The sequence below is a fragment of the Tiliqua scincoides genome, chromosome 4, assembly GCF_035046505.1.
Source record: "Tiliqua scincoides isolate rTilSci1 chromosome 4, rTilSci1.hap2, whole genome shotgun sequence".
NCBI lineage: Eukaryota > Metazoa > Chordata > Lepidosauria > Squamata > Scincidae > Tiliqua > Tiliqua scincoides.
In genome coordinates, this window is record NC_089824.1 from 95,784,360 (window position 1) to 95,804,103 (window position 19,744).

The 19,744-nt window shown below is 42.5% G+C and overlaps 1 protein-coding gene across 1 annotated transcript in view; it reads left to right on the forward strand.

The window, feature by feature from the left end:
* The window catches only part of CTNND2 (catenin delta 2), a 575,776-nt gene that overhangs the window by 189,044 nt on the left and 366,988 nt on the right, over positions 1-19,744 (forward strand). The window contains exons 3-4 of the mRNA XM_066622958.1: positions 13,121-13,155; positions 16,150-16,266. Coding sequence (XP_066479055.1) covers positions 13,121-13,155; positions 16,150-16,266 — 152 coding nt within the window. The remainder of the gene's footprint in view (positions 1-13,120; positions 13,156-16,149; positions 16,267-19,744) is intronic.

Sequence of the window (19,744 nt, forward strand, 5' to 3'; positions counted from 1 at the left end):
AAATGGTAGTGATAGTACTCTGCAACCCAGGTATGATGCAGGTCAGGGCATGACAAATCTTTGAGTCATGAGCTGAAGACCAGGGGTGTATTTGATAACATTTTGTGTATATGAGATGGAACCATACATAGAGGAAAAGGTCTGTAATGTCAGAAACTTCGTTTCAACTGACATGATATGTTAACGCTAAGAAAAATATGCAGGGATAGATGTTTGTTGATAAGTTAGTGACAAAGAAAGATGAATTAAGCAATGAGACAATGGAAGGCTCATTTATTCAGCACTCCTGTGCAACCCCCATGTTGTCCTTACAGTTTAATTATGTTGATTTTTATGATGAATCATTGTACATAGCTACAAGACATTAACATCACCATAATTAAAAACTGCACTTCTATAACTATGTCAGAAAGTCACTTGAGTGTACTCCCTCTTGTCAGTTTGTTTATAATTTACAAGACAGAATGCAATGCCAACACATAGGCTAGGATTAAGTATAATACCATCAGAATAGATGAGACAGAAAAACATATTTCAGTACCCACATTAACCATTGATGGTGAAGCTTTGTGATAGCTCTATCTAATGCATTGGGCTGTGTAAAAGCAATTAATATAATACACCTAAAAATGTACAAATTAAGCACACTACACGTGATCTGAGGGGAGGTATCACCCCTGCTATCCCCAATTTAAACACCTTGAGTGCACATGGCCTGCTTCCTCCTCCTCCTCGTCCTAATCAGCTGCTTAGGAAAGCAGCCAGGTTTGAAAAGGGAGGGGAGGCGAAGCCAGCCCCCTTATCTTTTGCTCTGGTGCTGCCTTCTCACTCTGACTCCACATGGGCCTGTTTGTTTGAATCAAGATGAACAGAGCATGCCACCTCATTCCCCCCCCCCCCCGCTCTCCTAAGCAGCTGGTTTCAGTAAGGAAAATGAGGATGTGCTGGTGATGACAGTGGCAACTTCTTGCCTTTCAGCAGCACTGGAACAAGACAAAGAGTGTGGCTACCTCTCCTTGCTTGTTCAGTGAGCAGGAGGAGGATTGGACAGCCAATTGAAGCAGATGGGCAGGTGGTGGGCCAGAGGGTTGGTGGTGGACAGATGCAGAGTGCAGAATACACCATATCAGTTTGCTGCTATCTCCCAACCAAACCACATGAAACTAGCAGTTTTGTTGGCCTTGTTGCAAGGCTAGTCCTCCCAACAGGTTCTTGGAATTCGAAAGTGTTGATCTATAGGCTTTGGCTTCTTTGGAATTTTCCCATGTGGCATATTCAGACTTTTGTGCAGCTGGCACAACTTATGACCCATAAATAATGCATCTCACTAGTCATGTATGGCATTCCAAAAGCTTCTTGTTTTGTTATTTGCCTATTATTGGGGGGGAAAAATCAAAACCAGAGACAGTTGTTAAGGGCCTGACAAACTTAAATAGCAAACAATGTTCAGCTAGTGGCTCCTGAGTTGTAAAAAGTCCTTGTTGCCACTCTGGCTCAGCATGTGTAAGTGGTCTCACACATGTGCAAAAAAATATTGACCATTGGCTTGTGGCTCACCCCAAAGGAAGGTTGGTATTCAAGAGATTAAGAGCCCAATCCTGAGCTCCCGGGGCACGCGGCTATGGCGGCACCGAAAACAGCTGCCACCACACACTGCACATCCAAGGCCTTGGTCCTCTTGGTCTTCTTGGCACACCTTGGTCCTCTTTGTCCCCTTCCCCCAGATAAAGGGAGTAGCCCCTCAATGGGTAAGAAATGGGTAAGCCCCGCAAAGGTAAGAGCCTTTGTGTCAGGCGCCAAACTTGATACAGAGGCCCAGCACGCCTCCTCCCTGCCTCCCCCCCATTCTGGACCCATCCATGGATACCAGGAGTCGGCGAATACCATGGACACCTCTGTTTCACCCCCCCCCCCACACACACACACATTCATTGCAGCATTTTAAACACTTATCAGGGCAAAAATGAAACCAATTTTCACCCGTTAAGTGTTTAAAATTATATAATGGGCTCGTGGGGAGGTGCACCGGGAGTGGGGGCAACCCCCCACTCCCTGTGAAGCCCACCCCTGCACACCTATTAAGATATTTAAAAAAACTTACTGGGCACGCATTCTTGTTTAAACAGGTTGCCTTTGCAGCAGGGAGGAAGGAAGGAACAGCAGTGAGGTATTCCTGTTGACCTCACTAGTGTTCTCTACAACTGTTCTGGCTGCTTAAGGAGAATAAAGCACTCCACCCCGCATGCCACCGCACGAGCCCCTTAAATCATTTTATAAAGTTACGGGGGGGGGGGAATTGGCTTGTTTAAGCAAGTCGATTTTTGCCCCAATAATGTTTAAAAATGATTTAATGGGTGTGTGGAAGGAGTGTAGGGAGGAAGGGGGGTCCCCACACCCATGGATACCTGAAACAGCAGGTACAGGATCTGTGGATATAGGGGCCTCCCTGTAATCACAAAGTACAATACTATTTATCAAAGGGATAAATTACAATAATAGGAGTGGAAAATGCAACCAAATCAATATGCGAGCAATGGTAAGTGAAACAGATTATTTTCTGTAGAAGAATTGCTTCTGAGGCAGCACTGTGCCTTTACTAAACTAGCCTTTAGTTCCAGTGGGACGAGAGAGGCAGAAGAAGAGAAAGGGGGGGGGAGCTGATGAGAGAGAGAGAGAGATACAGGGTCACGGGTAACAGAGGGAGGAAGACTGAGGAAGAAGCAAGAGAGAGTTTCCCTGAAATTTGACATTTGAGGTAGAAAAACTGGAAGATTGCTTTACTCTATGAAGGCAAAGGATAGAGAAGAGATTGAAAACTAGACAAGAGAAACACTAAAATGCTATGGAAATGAGCTTGTTTACCCATGAGGTGCATGGGGTTTAGCAAGAATACAGTCTGTAGGGCAGTTGAGTGACAAGAGGTCATGCAGATGTGTGCAAAGAGATAATGGGGAAGCTAATCAGGGTGTAAGACCAGTTGTGACTTGACCTACAATAATGAATTTAATAAAAGATAGAGTCAACTATTTATGTAGGACTAGGAAGGCAGGAAGAGAACAGCAAATCACAGCACACATAGGCATTATGCAAGAAATAACAAAGGTAGAGAGAAGGGGCCAGCGGCCGAGCAATCTGTTGAGTTGGCTTCTTAAGAAGCTGGATGGGATAAAGGCAGGGAAGGATGTCTTGAGATCAGGAGACCAAGTACTCAAGAATTGTCCAGAATTGTTACCAACCAACCAGAGTGCTAGCCAGTCAAATGCACATAATGATCCTTGTGTGAAGTGGGGTGACTAACAGCCCAATCCCCCACCCCGATACTGGTGGAAATAGAAGGCTGCCTGAAGAACCAGACTGCCAGCACAATTGCTGGCAGAGAAGACTAGGAAAGATAGTAGGAAAGTAAGATTAGGAGATAGTGGGAAATAAGATGGATGAATGGCAATTTATCTCCTTAATGCCTCGCTGAATGGCACAACAATCTTCTTGGAACTAAGTCAGGTGGAAATGCGATAACACAGCACAGCAGGGACCTAACAATTGGAGTAAAAGGAAGGAACCATTTGGACTTTTCTAGCCTGACTCTTTATAGGAGTTCTATGCTGCACAGAAAGGGCTGATCCTCTGAGCCAACAGAGGCTCTTCCTGATTTCCTTTTGGCCAGAAGATACAACCATTTTTCTGGGGTTGGATCTCTGCTGTTAACCGGGGGGGGGGGGGGGGAGATAATCTCACTAGGGTTGGAATAAGCCCAGTCTCACTGGTGTTCACTGGAGTAAGCTTACTCCATCAACTGTTTTGAACGAAAGCCAGATAATTCAGTGCAGGTTGGGGAGATGGTAGAGAAGTCTCAGCTGTTTTGTTTGTTCTTTAAGCTGTAGTTGGCCATTGATGAGCCAATCACTTGTGATTCCCCAATAATGTAACTATCTCTTTGGTACTTTTGCACCACCTTTACCATACACCTCTTCAGAAAACTACTGTATAGATACAGATTTTTGTTTTAACTTTGTGCTTTTGTTAAATTGACAGGCATCTATTTGACCATTCCCTGGTTGGTTTAGTATTTCTAATAAATCTTATTTTAACTATGGGCCCAATTCTATCCAACTTTCCAGCGCCAATGCGGCTGCTATGCAACCCCAAGGTAAGAGAACAAATGTTTCCTTACCTTGAAGAGGCCTCTATGACTGCCCCCAATACCACAGGATTCAGCACACACCCCAATGGCACTGTTGCATCAGTGCTAGAAACTTGGATAGGATTTCAACACTGTGCATTCTTTCCCAGCTCAGTGTGAAGGGAGGGGTCGCTGGCTCAGAGTAAAGTGTTTCTAAGTACCTGGAGAGAGACCAATTGATGGATTGTCTGCCTAATGACTCTGTGTTGCATCACAAAGGTTGTTTTTAAACATCCTAGCAAAGGAACATTGTTTTTTAAATGGATTTGCTTTAATGCAATTTCTGGGAACAGAACCCTCACAAATAATGAGACTCAACCTGTAGTGTGTTTGGGGGATTATTTTGAGGTAGGTAATATAAATCATAAAATGCATTATAAACTGAAACATAATACTAAATATTATTATTTCTAAAGTGCCTAACATCTAGAAGCTACAGAATTATTAAAATTTATATGAATGTTATTGCACAACTAAAAATATCACAGACCTAAAAAAACTTTTTTTTTTAATTGCCAAGGATGTTTGAACAAATTTAGGATATTTTGGAGGTGTTGAATCAAAAAATGGCATCAATTTTGCCTGATTGTCTCTAGTTTTGGGATACAGCATGCCACTTCTAGGTTCAGCACCCCAAATATCCCCGAATAAATCTAATTTTTAAGACAGCAAAATGTGTGTAGGTCTGTGTAATTATCTGATTGCTAAGAGAAGTTTAAAAAATATAAATCTTTCAACTGATAATTGATATAATGGCAGCAACTTGAATCTAGCTTCATGGGTTGTTTTATGAGACTTTAGAAACTTCTTGGTTATTTTAAAATTGTTATTAAGAATATTTATATAGTGCTTTTCCACAGAAGAATTTACAAAGCACTTTACAGAGTAAAGTAATAATTTTTATTATAAAATTATTATTAATATAATATCATCATATTATATTCTATATTATATAATAATAATTTCCCTATCCCAAAAGGGCTTACAATTGCAAATGATACAGTAGAAACACCTACCAGCCTCTAGAAAAGACACTATTTTCAGGTGAATAGAAACCATTGCTCTCCTCCTGCTAAATATGAGAGCCACTATCAAAAGTGACTTTTGTCCAGTTCGTAGAGCAGCCATTTTCAACCTTTTTCAACTCGCTGCACACTGACAAGGCACTAAAATTGTCAGGGCACACTACCAGTTTTTTACTTACATTAAATTACTACATTACAGTTAATCTTGAATTAATAAAATTAATAAAAGAGTGCAACCAAAAGCCTAATCCTATGCATGCTTGCTCAGAAGTAAGCCCCATTATAATCAGTGGAGCTTACTGCCAGGAAAGTGTGAATGGGATAGCACCCCCAGAGCCCAATCCTATGCATGCCTGCTCAGAAATAAGCCCCATTATAGTCAATGGAGCTGACTCCCAGGAAAGTGTAGATAGGATTGTGGCCCAGTGCCCATCCTCTAAAAGCCACAAAGTGCAGGGAGGGTCGCTTTGGGGAGTTGCAGGCAAACTGGCAAGGAAAAGAGACTTTCAGGGACCCTGAAACCTTAGGTTGGGGGCCTCAGCAGACTCGCTTGCTTTGTACCTGCTTGCCTGCTTCTGGCTCCCTCTTCTCACTCACTCCGCAGCTCCCACCTCCTGGCTCCTCCAGGCTTCTCTTGTTGGCCAATCAGCATGCAGGCAGGCAACAACCTTCTTTGAACCCAACCCTATGCATGTCTACTCAGAAGTAAGCCCCATAGTAGCCAACGGGGCTTACTCCCAGAAAAGTGAGGATCAGGTTGCAGGCTGAGTCTTGCTCAGTAGCAGGAGCAAGCTGCTTCGTGGGATGCAAAGCAGCCCGACCAGCCCCTTCCCTGGCTGCTCCCTTGCCTGCCACAGGAGGCTCAAAGCAGCCGCTTCTCCTGCACGCGGGCACGCAGCTGCTGCCTGCCTCCTCTGAGCCTGCGGCACACCTGACGCAGCCTCACGGCACACCAGTGTACTGTGTCACAGCGGTTGAAAACCGCTGTTGGTAGAGGCTTAGAAAAAGCTATGTTGAAATCAAAAAGGACTACTTATCCTTACAGGTCAGTGAAAATATATTTATGCTAACAAATCATTAGAAATATTACTTTTAAGCCCTCTGCAAGCATGACTGAAACAAATAAATGTTTGGCTATTAGTTACTGGGCAACAAGTTTGCAATCAGACGAAAAAGTCTATTAAGCTAGAATGTTGAGAGTTTAAAGAATAAAGTGCTAAATCCCTCAAGGTGGCATTTTTATTCAAGATTGTCAGATTATATTCCTGCAAGAAACAGTGTTAGGGACCATTAAAAATAAGAGGATTAACTTTTTTTAGAAAGATGCTTGAAAGGTTAGAACTGTCAGGCAAATGATGGCAGATATAGCAATTTGACTTTCTGTCCATTATGACCTTGAGAGAGTAGAAACAGATACCAAATAAAAAGAAAAAAACTTGGTCGGTTAATAACAAAAATTACAGCCCAGTTCTATTCAGACAGTGTACCAACAGCACAAGGATACCAGCATGATGTCATATCCTAAGTCTGTCCAAGCAATGCCACACTAGTGCAGTCCTCTTAGTAATTCCTCTAGCATCCATGGAAACCCCAACACAGCCTGTCACCCTGGCATCCTAACATCGGTGAGTTGTTGGTATGGGGTTCAAGGAGCCAATCACTGCATCCCCCTCCCCAATTCCTGGTGGCCAGAGAAGTGCCACTAGGATGAACTGGGCAGTGGGTGTGGGCAGACCCAGGGCCAGTGAGCAGCCAGCACTGGAGGGACTGCCCCCTGCTAGTCACTAGGAATGAGCAACAGACAATCCCGCAGCTGCCCCAAGGACACCCCCACACACACACACATACACAAAGATGCCACAACACCCTCACTCCCTACAGGAGCTGCAACAGTGCCAGAATAAAGGGGCAAATAGAAACACCTGCTAGGAATCCCTGAATGCTGGGTTCAAGTCCCCTTGAAGTCAGTTGTATATGGATAAATTTGTTGAGATTTTAAAGTCTTTTCTTGATGGGTATGTGTAATTTTTTTTGTATTTGACCATTGGTTTATGCAACATACTGTTAGTGTATATTATGTATTGTTCAAAATTAAAAATAATTTTTTTTTAAATCCTCATATCTTACCCATATAAAGACATATTTCCAAGAAATACCTTTTTGAGCAGAGCAGAGCAGAGAAAGGGTAGGAGGAGAGCTCCTTTGGAAAAGGGAACAGGTGGAACATGCAGACAAGTCTGTCCCTGGCAAGGGCTTTTGTCCATGTGGGCGCATCCGCCAGCAGGAAGGAACCCTTTTGCAAGGGGAGGCACTGGGATGAGTCTGAGGAGCCTCAACAGCACCCAGGCAAAGCAAGATGCTGGTGACAGGCAGCCCAATCCTGTGCTTCTGTGGCACACAGCTGTGGTGGCAACAAAAACAGCTGCCGCCTCATCCAGCTCGCCCACAGCAGCGGCAGGCGGCACCTTCGGAGTGCACTTTAGTGCACTACTGCACTTTAGTCCCCTTCTCTCAGGTAAGGGAAGTAGCCCCGCAATGGGGCTACTCGATTCACCACCGACCAAAAGATCAGCCATGAGGGAAGAGCGTTTGTGTAGGCCACTGGTTAAAGGAAGGGATTACAAAGTAGAAAAAGTCTTTCTCTTGGAAGACTAAAGTCAGAAAACCAATGTAAGGGGGGTAATTGGTCAATACAGAGTTAAACTCTCCTCCTCAGCCCCACCCAGTTGACAGCTGTAGACAGTTAGTGACAGTTATGCAAATAAGCAGGCAGAGGAGGGTTCTGATTGGCTGCATGGCTGGAAGGTTCCATGAGACCAGCTTATAAAAAGAAGAACAAACTACAGCTTGGGGCACACAGTTCTCTGTGGGCGAGGAGGGTGGCTGACAAAGAGTCTTCAGGAGAAGGGCTCGCAGGGAGACTCTTACCTGTTTTGAGGATCTGCTTGAGCTCCAGCCAAGACCCAAACGTCCACCTGTGGTCCAAGCTACCTACCAGAGACTGTTCTACCCAAAGATCCCGCATTCCAGTAGCTGACTACCAGCCAAAGGGGAAAACCATGCTTATCCTTCCCTTCCAGTAACCTGCCCAGCAGAAGGTTTAGGAAAGGGAATAGCTAGGTATAAGCTCTAGGGATCTTTGTTCTGTATAATAAAACTTTACCTTGTATCTCTTTCTCAACAAAAATCTTGTTCAACTTCACCCTAGTGTCCGTATATAGTCTGTGCCTTTCCATCGCTAATGCTCATTTGAAGGTCGCTCTTGCTGGTGGGGCTGAGTGCAGTGGCCAGTGACTGAGGGGGGGTGGGCATGATAAATTTGGCTAACATGGGAGGCAAGAACTGTGCATCCAGGATGAGAATTGCACTATGAAGGGAAACATCAGGAGAACTGGAGAGTTTTATGAGTCTCTCTCTCTCTGCGAGTGTGTGTGTGATAGATAATACTTGTAAAAATCCCATTTGAAAACATGGAGTTTATGTTCCGTCTGCCTATGTAAACGGCCTTGAGTATATGAGAAACGTGGTATATAAATACTGTAATTAAATAAAAGTCATAGTATCAGAAAGGAAAGCCAAAATGGGGATACTGATCATTTGGATGACTTTTAATACTTCTGGATGGCATCTTTGATAGCAACAGTATCTGTAAGATAATGAGTAAAACCGCTTCATAAAAAAGTTACCTGTTGTTACGGCAAGTTGGAGAGAATCCCATGTGAAGAGGACTTCAGTATAATATCTCTCAAAATAGCAGATCTCTCCTGAACTGTAATGTGGTGTTTTTAAGTGCTTAAGCAGAAGCACACAGAAAGCCTTGGTGCGATGGCAATTGCGGGCAAACCCTCCCTTGTTGGCAAACCGACAGGAATGCTAGTTCCCAGGCTGAAGTGTGACAATAGCTGATACAGCACTCTGTGAAGAAGCACCCATTGTTCTCACCCCTGTATGAGATTCTAATGTGGCTTTATCTGAGAACTGAATGTAGCTGTTAATGTTGCAAGTACAATAAAAACGCAGGAGGAGGCTAGTAGAATCAGCTTCTCTCTCTCTCTCTGCACTCTCAACCCTCAATATGTCTGCTGTCTCTTGATTTTCTGTCTGACCATTCATTGCTTCTGCTCTCGCACCTATATCCAGCAACCTGACCCCTGGGCTTTGGTTGCTCCCCAAAGGGTAACTGCAACACTGTAAGGCAACCCCCTTTTGAAACTGAGCTGAGTTTCAAAATCATATTATGGCATGACATGGGAGTCTGTTGCTGAAAGAAATCAATAAAAAAAAATTCTGTGGAGAACATTGAGCCCATGGCTATAGTTAAAGTAGCTCTATTGACTTCAGCCCTCATGTATTTTGTTATTACAGTGAAGTTATTACTAAAACTGTAAAAATTTATAACTGGATGTGCAAGCTAGGTACAGAATTGTCTCTGAACAAGTGGGTTTATAAAATGGTGTGAATATCTTGAATAAGTGTATGTACTTTATCCCTTTCTGTGAATGGACAAACTGTGTGAAATTTATAAGAGAAAAACAAGGCAGAAGATGTTTAGGAAAAAAATATAATACATAATTTGTTATGTAACATTAGTTAATTGAAAGAGGTAGCAAAACATAAATTTTTAAAATAGAAAGTAAACCTGTTTGAATTGAAATAGTGGTTAAGAGTGGTTCTCTTAATAGTGAATTATATCACACTATTGATAAGATTAAAATTACTTGTAAATTCTTTTTGCTCTTGTTTAAAAGGTGCGTACAGGTGTGCCCCCTTATTTATGGGGGTTCTGTTCCGGAATCCCCTATGGATAGATGAAACTGCGGATACGGGCAAATGCCCATCCCCATAGTATGGGCCCTCTGGAGGTGAGAGGAGCTCAGCTCCCCTCACCTCCAGAGAGGCTTGTGACTTCAGCAGAGGCCATGTCTGTCCATTCATAGCTTCTGCCAGGCTCGGACTGAGCTTGGCAGTTCAAAACTTACGACCTCCTGTTTCGTGGAGAAACTGGAAGTGACATTTTTAATGTCTTTTAAGGCATTAGGAGGCCCTAATGGGGGCATGTGTGGGAGGGGCCAGTGAACCTGATCTGTGGATAGCTGAATCTGCAGATACGGGATCCGCAGATACGGGATCCGCAGATACGGGGCCCCCTGTATTTATACGTGTTGAAACCAAGTCATTTTCTTTTTTAAGCAGAAAAAGATGAAACAGCTAAGTTGACAATATCCAGCAGCAAGTTAAAAATACTGTAATTTGTTTAAACAAGTTAACATCACAGTGACAACCACTCCCACAGTGTCCTATAGAGAAAGTTATTAGAAAGTTGTTATTAGAAAGTTATTATACTTGTGGAATTCACTGTAATTGTTTTTTAGACATGTTTTCAGGTTTCTTTTTACTATCTAATACGAACATGTGTCAATTACAGGTGTGCCCCAGTATCCACAGGGGTTCCATTCCAGAACCCCCCACAGTTATGTAAAACCGCGGATATGGATGAATGGCTTCCCCCCAACCTCTGGAGCCAAGGAGAGCTCTGCTCCCCTTGCCTCTGGAGGGTCCTCTGAGTCCAGCAGAGGCCACAGATGTCCATCTTTACCCTCTGTCAGGCTCAGACTAAACCCAACAGTAAAAAAGAAAAAAAAAACTACTTCTGATAGTTATAAGGCATTAAAAATATTGCTTCTGTTTTTCAGTTTTTCGAAAGAAAACGGAAGTGAATTTTTTTTGTTCCAAGGCTCAGTCTAAACCTAGCAGAGGCCACAGACACATGTCCACAGCCTCAGCTGAACTCAGAGGACCCTGTAGAGGCAAGGGGAGTGGAAGAGGCACATATGAAGGGGCACGGAACCAATCCGCAGATGTGAATCTGTGGATATGGGATCCATGGATACAGGGGGGGCCCTGTATCTTGTTTGTTTCTGTTTTCATTTCCTGAAAGGGCAACATCTATGTCCTGATTTCACTTTGGTGTAGTTCATGGTTTTCTACCTCAAAGTACCAGACCCATCCCAGTACTCAGCTTCTCTTTTCAACTGTTGTAGATTACATGAATTACAAAAAAACTGATTAGTGGATTGAGTGAGAATTTTTTTAAAATGTGCCATATTTGCCATATATGTGGCATGGTGTGCCATATATGCCATGGATAAGTAATGCACTTGAACGAGATCAAGCATTAATAGTTTCTTTCCTTGCTTAAAGAAGGCTTCATTCATTTCTGTACTGTTATGCCTCGGGCAGCCCATTCCTAACCTGCACTGTATCCAGTGCAGGTTAGGTGCAGGCTGGAGGTCACCTTGAGTAAGGGGAGCATTTGCTTCCCCCCTTCCTTTCAGAATCTTCATAGGGTGGCCCTTTTAGACAGGGAGTTCTGACCTCCAGTCTCTCTAGCCTTTATTTCCTTTCTCTGTAGACCAGCAATTTTCAGCTGCTATATACCAAACTCCTGTGGCATATCTGCAGGCTTTTCATGGCACACAAATATAGATATTTGTTTTAATTTTTAACATTTGCAGTTTAGAATCCAGAACTTCTGATGAGTATATAGAGCTCCAGTACTAGTAGTGAGTGGAAAAATTCTGAGATCTTTCTGCATGGGGCAGCCAAATTTCATCAGTGCCTGATCTGCCAAATGCTGCTCAGGCGTTTGGTCTCCTTACTGACCAAGAGTACACCTGATTTGAAAAAGAAGAGGAGCACAGCAAACGAAGAAGTGGAGTAAGGAGTAAAGAAAAATACCTACCTCTCTGTTGGCCAGAATGTTGCCCACTTTTCTTGTCCACAAGTGCCATCCTACTTTTCAAATCTTTGAGCGAAGTGGCAATGGGCAGACACTTTCATGCTACCAGGTGGCAGGCAGATGGTTACTTATTTCTCCACTACACCATGATAATTCATCACGTGGGGCAACCCACCTCAGTTTGTCTCATTATGAAGCCAGCCTTGCACTGACACTCCCACACTACAAAACCAAACCAAACCTTGCTGGATAGTGATTTGTATTTTTTATATCCTGCTACTAGTGTACATAGAGTACCATTTTTGCTGGAACTAGTTTGAATATCATGCACAGACCTTCTTTCACAGAGTTTTGATAGCTATTATAATTTGAACGTAACATGAAAAGTGAGGGAAAGAGTTTCCAAACCTACGTGTTCAGAAATACATCGATTCCATGCATTTTAAAGATAATGTTATGCTGTTGTTCAATGTAAAAAGAAAAGCACACTATGTTTTTCATTAACAAAATAGAGCATTTAGATATTCCAGGTATATTTTGGGGCTATCAACAACACAATAATAGGAGTTAAAGTGCAATTTTTCTTAAATTTAGTTCTAGCCAAGCTTTTCATTAATTCATTATCTATATTGTGTGCTTTTGAATTGGTTTCCATTGAAGTAGCATCAAATGTTATAAAAGATGTAGGGCCTTCTCAGTAGTGGCACCAACGCTATGGAACTCCCTTCCCCTTGACTTAAGAATGGCTCCCTCTCTTGAGACCTTTCGGCAAGGCCTGAAGACCCTTCTGTTTAAACAGGCCTTCTGAGTTCTTGGCCTTTTAACATCTTTTTAACATCTTTTAATATTTTTTTACAGGCCTGATTCTTTTATGACTTGCTGCTGCTCTATGCTCTTTTTACCTATTTTTTTTTACTCTGACTGCTGTTTTTAGTATGTGTTAATATGTTTTTATTTGTTTTTTAAATTGTTTTTAATATGTTGTAAGCCGCCTTGAGTCCCTTCGGGGAGAAAGGCGGGGTAGAAATAAAGTTATTATTATTATTATTATTATTATTATTATTATTATTATTATTATTATTATTATTAGTTGTTCCAAATTCGTTTATTTCTAATAATTTCTCCAAAGCTGGTCTCTGTTCTAATGCATTTTTTGTATGGAATTTTTTTTTACAGTTCAACTGAAGAACAGTTTCACTGGCAAACACAAGGTAAAATAGAATTTTGTGGAATTCTATACTGAAATTTTTTTCACTAAATATATTCTGTCATCTCTAAGGAGGGTTTAGAGAGTGGGAGTATTAATTTATACTCTACCTTCTAGTAAAACACCAATGCCCTTCCTGCATGATTGCTCCAGGATGTTCCCAACTGCATTATAGCATGACAGTCATTCACATTTATTAGCTGTAAGGGCAGTTAATGGACTGTTCCCTTATCCTTCTCATTGCCTAAAGCTAGATGTTACTTCTCCACACATGTTGAGCAGTAAAAGTGTGTGCAATGTCCAAACCCCTAAATAAAGCCCCCTGAAAAATACACTTATAACTGTAATAACCATTATGAATGAATGGTTTGCAAAATGGTGTTTAAGCAACTGGCATGTAATTGAGAAGGATGGAGGGAGATGTGTTGCTTATCAGAAATTTGTTGCCTTTGGCACATATTTCAGCCATTCCAAAGACTGCTGTTATTCTGTATGTTACATTTGTTTTGTGAAAAGAAGGTGGCCTAATATGGAAGTGGATGGACATATCAGGTGCTGGAAGGCGTATCCTTAGGCTGCATTCATTTTTCAGCTTCTAGTTCTAGAAATGCTAGAGAGCCCCCCCCCCATTCCAGCACACTCAGAATGTATTTGTTCTTCACATTCTAGCATGCTAGCCACGCTAGCAATTTGAAATGCAAGCTCAGAGCTAGAAAAGATTACCGCCTCCATGCATTTATTTCTACTGGCAGGAACCTGGTGGCCTCCACACATTATGGTTACAACATGGTGACCTCCATGCATTTGATTTCAATGACTCCTATATGACTGGATGCCATTTTGTCGTTTTTTAAATGAACTGTACTAGAAGCATGCTTGAGGCTTGCTAGAAACATCACTGAGTGCAGCTGGTTTAGGGTTGCTGGCAAACTTTGCTAAATGCAGATTTAGGGAAGAATTTCAGAGATTCAGAAAATCCATTGCAAATGGAAGGTGAGCTCTTTAACCCTCTGAAATTTTGCACTGCTTGAAGAAGTTTGCTGGATCTCTTCCTTACTGGACTGAGAACTCAATCCTATGCATTTTTACTTAGAAGTAAGGTCCATTATATTCAGTGGGGCTTACTCCCAGGTAAGTGTGGATAGGATTGCAGCCTGAGGCAGCTGTGAAATAGAGGACAGCAGCACCAGTGGGGAAGGGGCAGTTTTTCTTCTCTCCCCCTTATTTCTTTGATGTTCTGCAAGTAGCACACTAGAAAAACTTGTGGCAGTGAAGTTGTGGTCAGGAGTGTGTCCCCCCTTTTCTCACCCCCTTCACTTTCAAAGAACATTGTAGATTTCCTTTAGATATGCTAAAGAGCAGCATACCAGGACAACTAAGAGGTAGAGAGAGGAAGCGGAAACCCTCTTGGCCCTTAAGTAACTACTGCAGTTTTACAGTGCCCCAGGGACTTCTCTCCCCTCTTCATATGAAGAGGGGAGAGAAGAAGACTTTCCCCCCTCTCATCTATGTGGCTTCTGCTGCCATCTATCCCACTGCTGCTCTGGGGTAAGTACAGAGAAGGGGAAAGTGCCACTTGAGGGTAGCAGTTAGCAGGAAGGTACTTAAGTGGACATTCACAACACCTTTAAATGCTCAGTAAATAATTCTTTTGCTAATGGGGTGAGAAAAAGGAATTTTTTTTTTCCAAAGTGAAGCTAAACCACACCATTCATCTTTACATATTACCCAAAACAGTACAGCATTTTGATGTATGAAGCACCAGGTACAAGACAAAAGGATGAATCATATCGTAGGCATCAGTGACCAAGGTTTGCCATAAGGCAGGGCTTCTCAAACTAGTGTCGCAATGCCCCAGCCTGAGGGCCCTGAACTCTTTTCCCTTAAGGAGCAGGGGGGGAGGCAGTGACGTGATCCCCAAGATTGCATTGCTAAGGGGGCTGCAGGGACTGGCATGCACTTACCAGTCCCTGCTGCAGCCTCCCGGGAGTCCTGTGTGACACTCCACGGGGCTCTCCAGCCTTCAAAAAAGTGAAAGCAGAGTTATCAAGCTCCTCTTCTGGTTTTGTGGAGGAGGAGCGTGATCGCTGTGCTTTTACTTTTTAAGCTTTGGGGAGTTGTGCAGAGGGTCAAACACGGCTCCCCACACCCCCAGGAGGCTGCAGCAGGGACTGGTAAGTGCATGCGTCCCTGCAGCCCCCTTATCGACGCAATCCTGGAGATTGCGTCACTGCTCCTGCTACTTTTCCTGCTCCCATGCAGGCACTTATTGTGGTCCTCAGACTCCCTGAGAGTTTGAGAACCGAAACCGTAAGGAGACTGAAGGGAAGCAGGATACAACTCCAAGCTTTTTTTGGGGGGGGGGGCGTATGATTCATGGGTTAAGCTGAAGGTGCCACCAAACCTATAAAACTAATTTGGGCCAGTTAGGAAGGTTACACTTTCTAAATCAAATGACATCTATGCAAATTTTTGAATCCAGCTTATCAAGTAAAAGAATGGACTAGGGAATGGTTAAGCAGTCAATTCTGAAGCAACTAAAAGGTGACCATTCACCACCACCACTTATGCATTAGTAACTATAAACAACATTGGACAGGTAGATGTGGGTTGATAAGAATTCATAGTCTAATCTAGCTAAACATTTGGTCAGTCATTGTTAAGCTAAGGCTGCAATCCTATATATATTTTCCTGGGAGTAAGTACCACCAAATATAATTGTTGTGTAAGCTAAATAACCTTCATGGTTAAATTTCTTGTTTCATTTGACATATTTTTTGAATTATTACTTTGAAGTGTATTTTATATATAGGATTGCTTTGATATTATTCTGCATATTTTATCCATAGCCAATCATTTCATAGCCAATCATTTCATAATCTGTTCACTAGTTCTTTTTGTTTGCTTATTTGTTTTGTAAATGTCCCACCTTAAATTTTGAAATCTTCTCTTTTTATTTTGGATTGTTCTAAACATTTAAAATTATCTTTTCTGATAGATGGTCAGAAGGATATAGAAGATGAACTCACAACTGGTCTTGAACTGGTGGACTCTTGTATTAGATCGCTGCAGGAGTCAGGAATTCTTGATCCACAGGACTATTCAACGAGTGAAAGTAAGTTTCTGAAGAATTTGTCTTTCTTTGTATCCAGTGTATGAAGAAGACTTATAGCCCATTTCTATGCAAAAACACACACACACACCCCCAGCACCATCAGAACTGACACTTTCAAAATCAGTCAAGAGTCACTTAAGCCAAAAAGTTTTTTTGGAGCAGAAACAGTGGAAATGCACACACATATGTGGAACCTCAGTGAGTACCACATCCTTGCTAGAGCAACATCTGAATCAGAAAACAACATTCAGCTACCAGGATTCCCACCTCAGAGTGAGCCGCTGCTCTGGATAGATCAGCAACCTAGCTCACAGCCGTGCTAGAGCAGGATAACAGCAGGATAATATGAAGTGGACAGCCCAGTCCTATCCTGAACTGGAACAGGTAGGCTGACAGGCCAGCGTTGTATACAGCACAAGTTTGGGGGTGTCTGAGGCTCAGCCTGAGGCAAGGGGAACCTTTTCCCCTTACTCTGGGGAGAGAGCCACAGCAGCCCCAATGGATCTGTTCAGATCTCCACCACCTAAATCAGCAACACAATCTGAGCAGCCTGGGACTGCCCTGCGCTGCCCAGAAATGGGGTTAGCATCTGGCATAAGTGTCAGATTCTGACCCAATCTCTCACTCCCTGCCCCCCCGCACTTCTCGCCTGCCCCTAGGAATGCCCGCTGCCTGCCCTCCCCCACCCTGAAATGCCTCTCTCCTGCCCTCCCCAAGCCCCCCCAAACCTCCATGCCAACCAAGCCCGGCTGGTGCAAACTAGCCCTGCCAGGGACTTGCGTCAGTGCAAGGAGGCTGGTGCATGTCCATGCGCTAGCCTATCTCCCCTTATGTCAGTGTGAAAGTACTTTACAGCACTTTCACGATGATAATGGTCCGGAGCAAGGGACTTGCGCCAGCCCACCTGCCACTCTGGATTGTACCCTTATTTTCCTTCAAAGACTGTAAAGGATCTTTTAGATAGGGTGTAGTCTTGGGAGCTTTTGTTAGTTGTAATAACATGGAGAAGAACTGTCTAAGTAAATGCATGATATAGGAAAAAAAGCTTCAGGGTCCAGTTCCTGCACTGGAGCCATTATATGGGAATAAGTGATTCTCTAAAGCAGGGGTGCTCAATAGGTGGATCGCGATCTACCGGTAGATCGCGAGGCAAAATGAGTAGATCGCGGAGTGCCGACCCCCCCCCTTCAGGTGCCTCTGGGAGGAAATGCCAGGAGTAAGGCCCATTGTACTCAATGGGGCTTACTCCCAGGTAAGTGTGGCTAGGATTGCAGCCTCACAGCCTAATCCTAGGCATGTCTACTCAGGAGTAAGTCCTGTTATACTCAGTGGGGCTCAAAGTAGCTCTTGAGCCAAAAAAAGTGTGAGCACCCCTGCTCTAAAGCTATCAATGTTATAACAGATGTCTGGCATATTTGATTTTAATGAGGGGAATCTGCATACATACAATACAAAACTTTAGTAAGCCGTTTTGACTTGACTCTTTGTTAATAGTCTGCTTTCAGATCTTCCCCAATGAATACAGTGCAAAAATCATCCTTATTGTAAAATCCCTAACAAAGCAGATGTTTGGTTCTGAAAAGCATTTGGTCCTTGATTTTTACTATGTTTTTCATCTACCTGTCACTTCCTCTGAAAGAATTAAAAAGGGAGTACAACAAAAGGCCTACATCTGTATTGTTAAATGTGTAAAAAGCCATTTCAGTCCAGGTACTCCAATTTTTTAAATAACCACCTGTCAGATGGTTGAAAGGGTAGAAGAAGATTAAATCTGCCATCTTTTGAGCAAGCAATCTGTTAATCAGTTAGAGTTATTTAATTCTCAATATCTAGCAAAGGTTTCAGGGTAATCTAGTACTGTTGATTTTGACAGATATGAAAGAGGTGTTCTTAAGAATGCTGTATGCTATTCGTACAACACACAGGGCGCAATCCTAACCCCTAATGTCAGTGCTTTCCAGCATTGGCGTAGTGGTGCCAATGGGACGTGTGTTGCATTCCGCAGTTGGGTGTCACTCACAGAGGCCTCCTCAAAGTAAGGGAATGTTTGTTACCTCAGAGCAGCATTGCCCTTATGTCAGTGTTGGAAAGCACTGGCGTAAGGGGTTAGGATTGCACCCACAGTGTTCTCATTAAAGTCACATAGAATATACGTAGTATGTTTGTTTGTCTGCCTTCATGTAGTCAATCTCTTCTTATGTTTTCTAAAACTTGGTTTTAATACATATTAGAAAAAAGAGGAGTGGTCTAATCCTGCCAGTTATGGTTTAGCAGCCAGTTTTGCCTGGAGATCCTGGTTATGGTTTCCATGATGACAGAAAAGAATTCTGCACAAGTTCAAAGACCCTCTTTTCATTATGATCATTTCATTATTGTCTTGTGTCCACAGCATCTACTCTCCTGTGGTATAATGAATGTTTTAAATTTGATTTATTCACAAGTAGTATTTTCATTCTTAGAAGCATTCGTGATGAATTTCTGCAAGCCAAAAGTGAGAAGAAATGTTTTTTTTTTCTTTTCTTTTTTCTCTGTTTAGATACAGTATGTTATGATAATTCCATCACTTTTGTAAAAGTACTCTTGTTGGGTCTGTGGGAATGCTGTTTATGAGATCTCAAGTTATTCTGTGATATTTGCCAATTTGCCTTATGAAAAGTTACACTTTTTCACATGAAAAAAATGCAAATAAACATTCTCTACATAGAGAACCAGAATAAATAGCAATTTTACAGCGTCGAAATCAGAGTCAGCCTTGTAAATGGAATATTAATGTAAACCTCAATTTCTAGAGCCTTCATAAAACCAAACCTGGAAAATTCAAATATCAGTCTGACTAAAGAGCTCTTCAGATGAAGTTTTCTCATATAAGTTGTATCCATTTCAGGGGGCTCAGGAGCAGATTTTAGGTTGCAGAATTCCTTTCCAATTCCTCTCTGCCTCTTCCCAACAGGAGAAAGGGCCCCATGTTTATTTGAATAATGAATCCTTCCTGACAAATTATCTTCAAAATCAAAAATGGTGAACCAGTGTCCTACCAACCAGCTGTTTGGTGCTTACCATCTTGTAACTGTACAGATACTATCTTCCAAAACATTCTGATCCCCCAATCCTGTTCCTAACAGAGGGGACAAGAAAGAGAAGCAAAATTTCTTAACAGGTGTATAAATGCTGGAATATAGCAAGAAAAGTCTAAATGCCAAACACATTTTGACAATATTTTCTTCAGGGGCACAAAAAGGCTTTAACTGTTTATACAGATTTCCACTGGCTGAGGTAACTCAGAAGAACAAGATGTTATCTGGAAGGTAGCAGGACCACTTTTGCCCTCTCCTCTGTCTTGGTAATAGATGCTGTGATGAAACAGTTGTACAGTTGTATTTTATTATGGGGGATTTTCTGTCTCTGGCTAGAGAGCAACATAGGGATGCTTCATGTTACAAGGGAGCTATCCAATTAGAGAGCCAGGGCAGTGGGACCA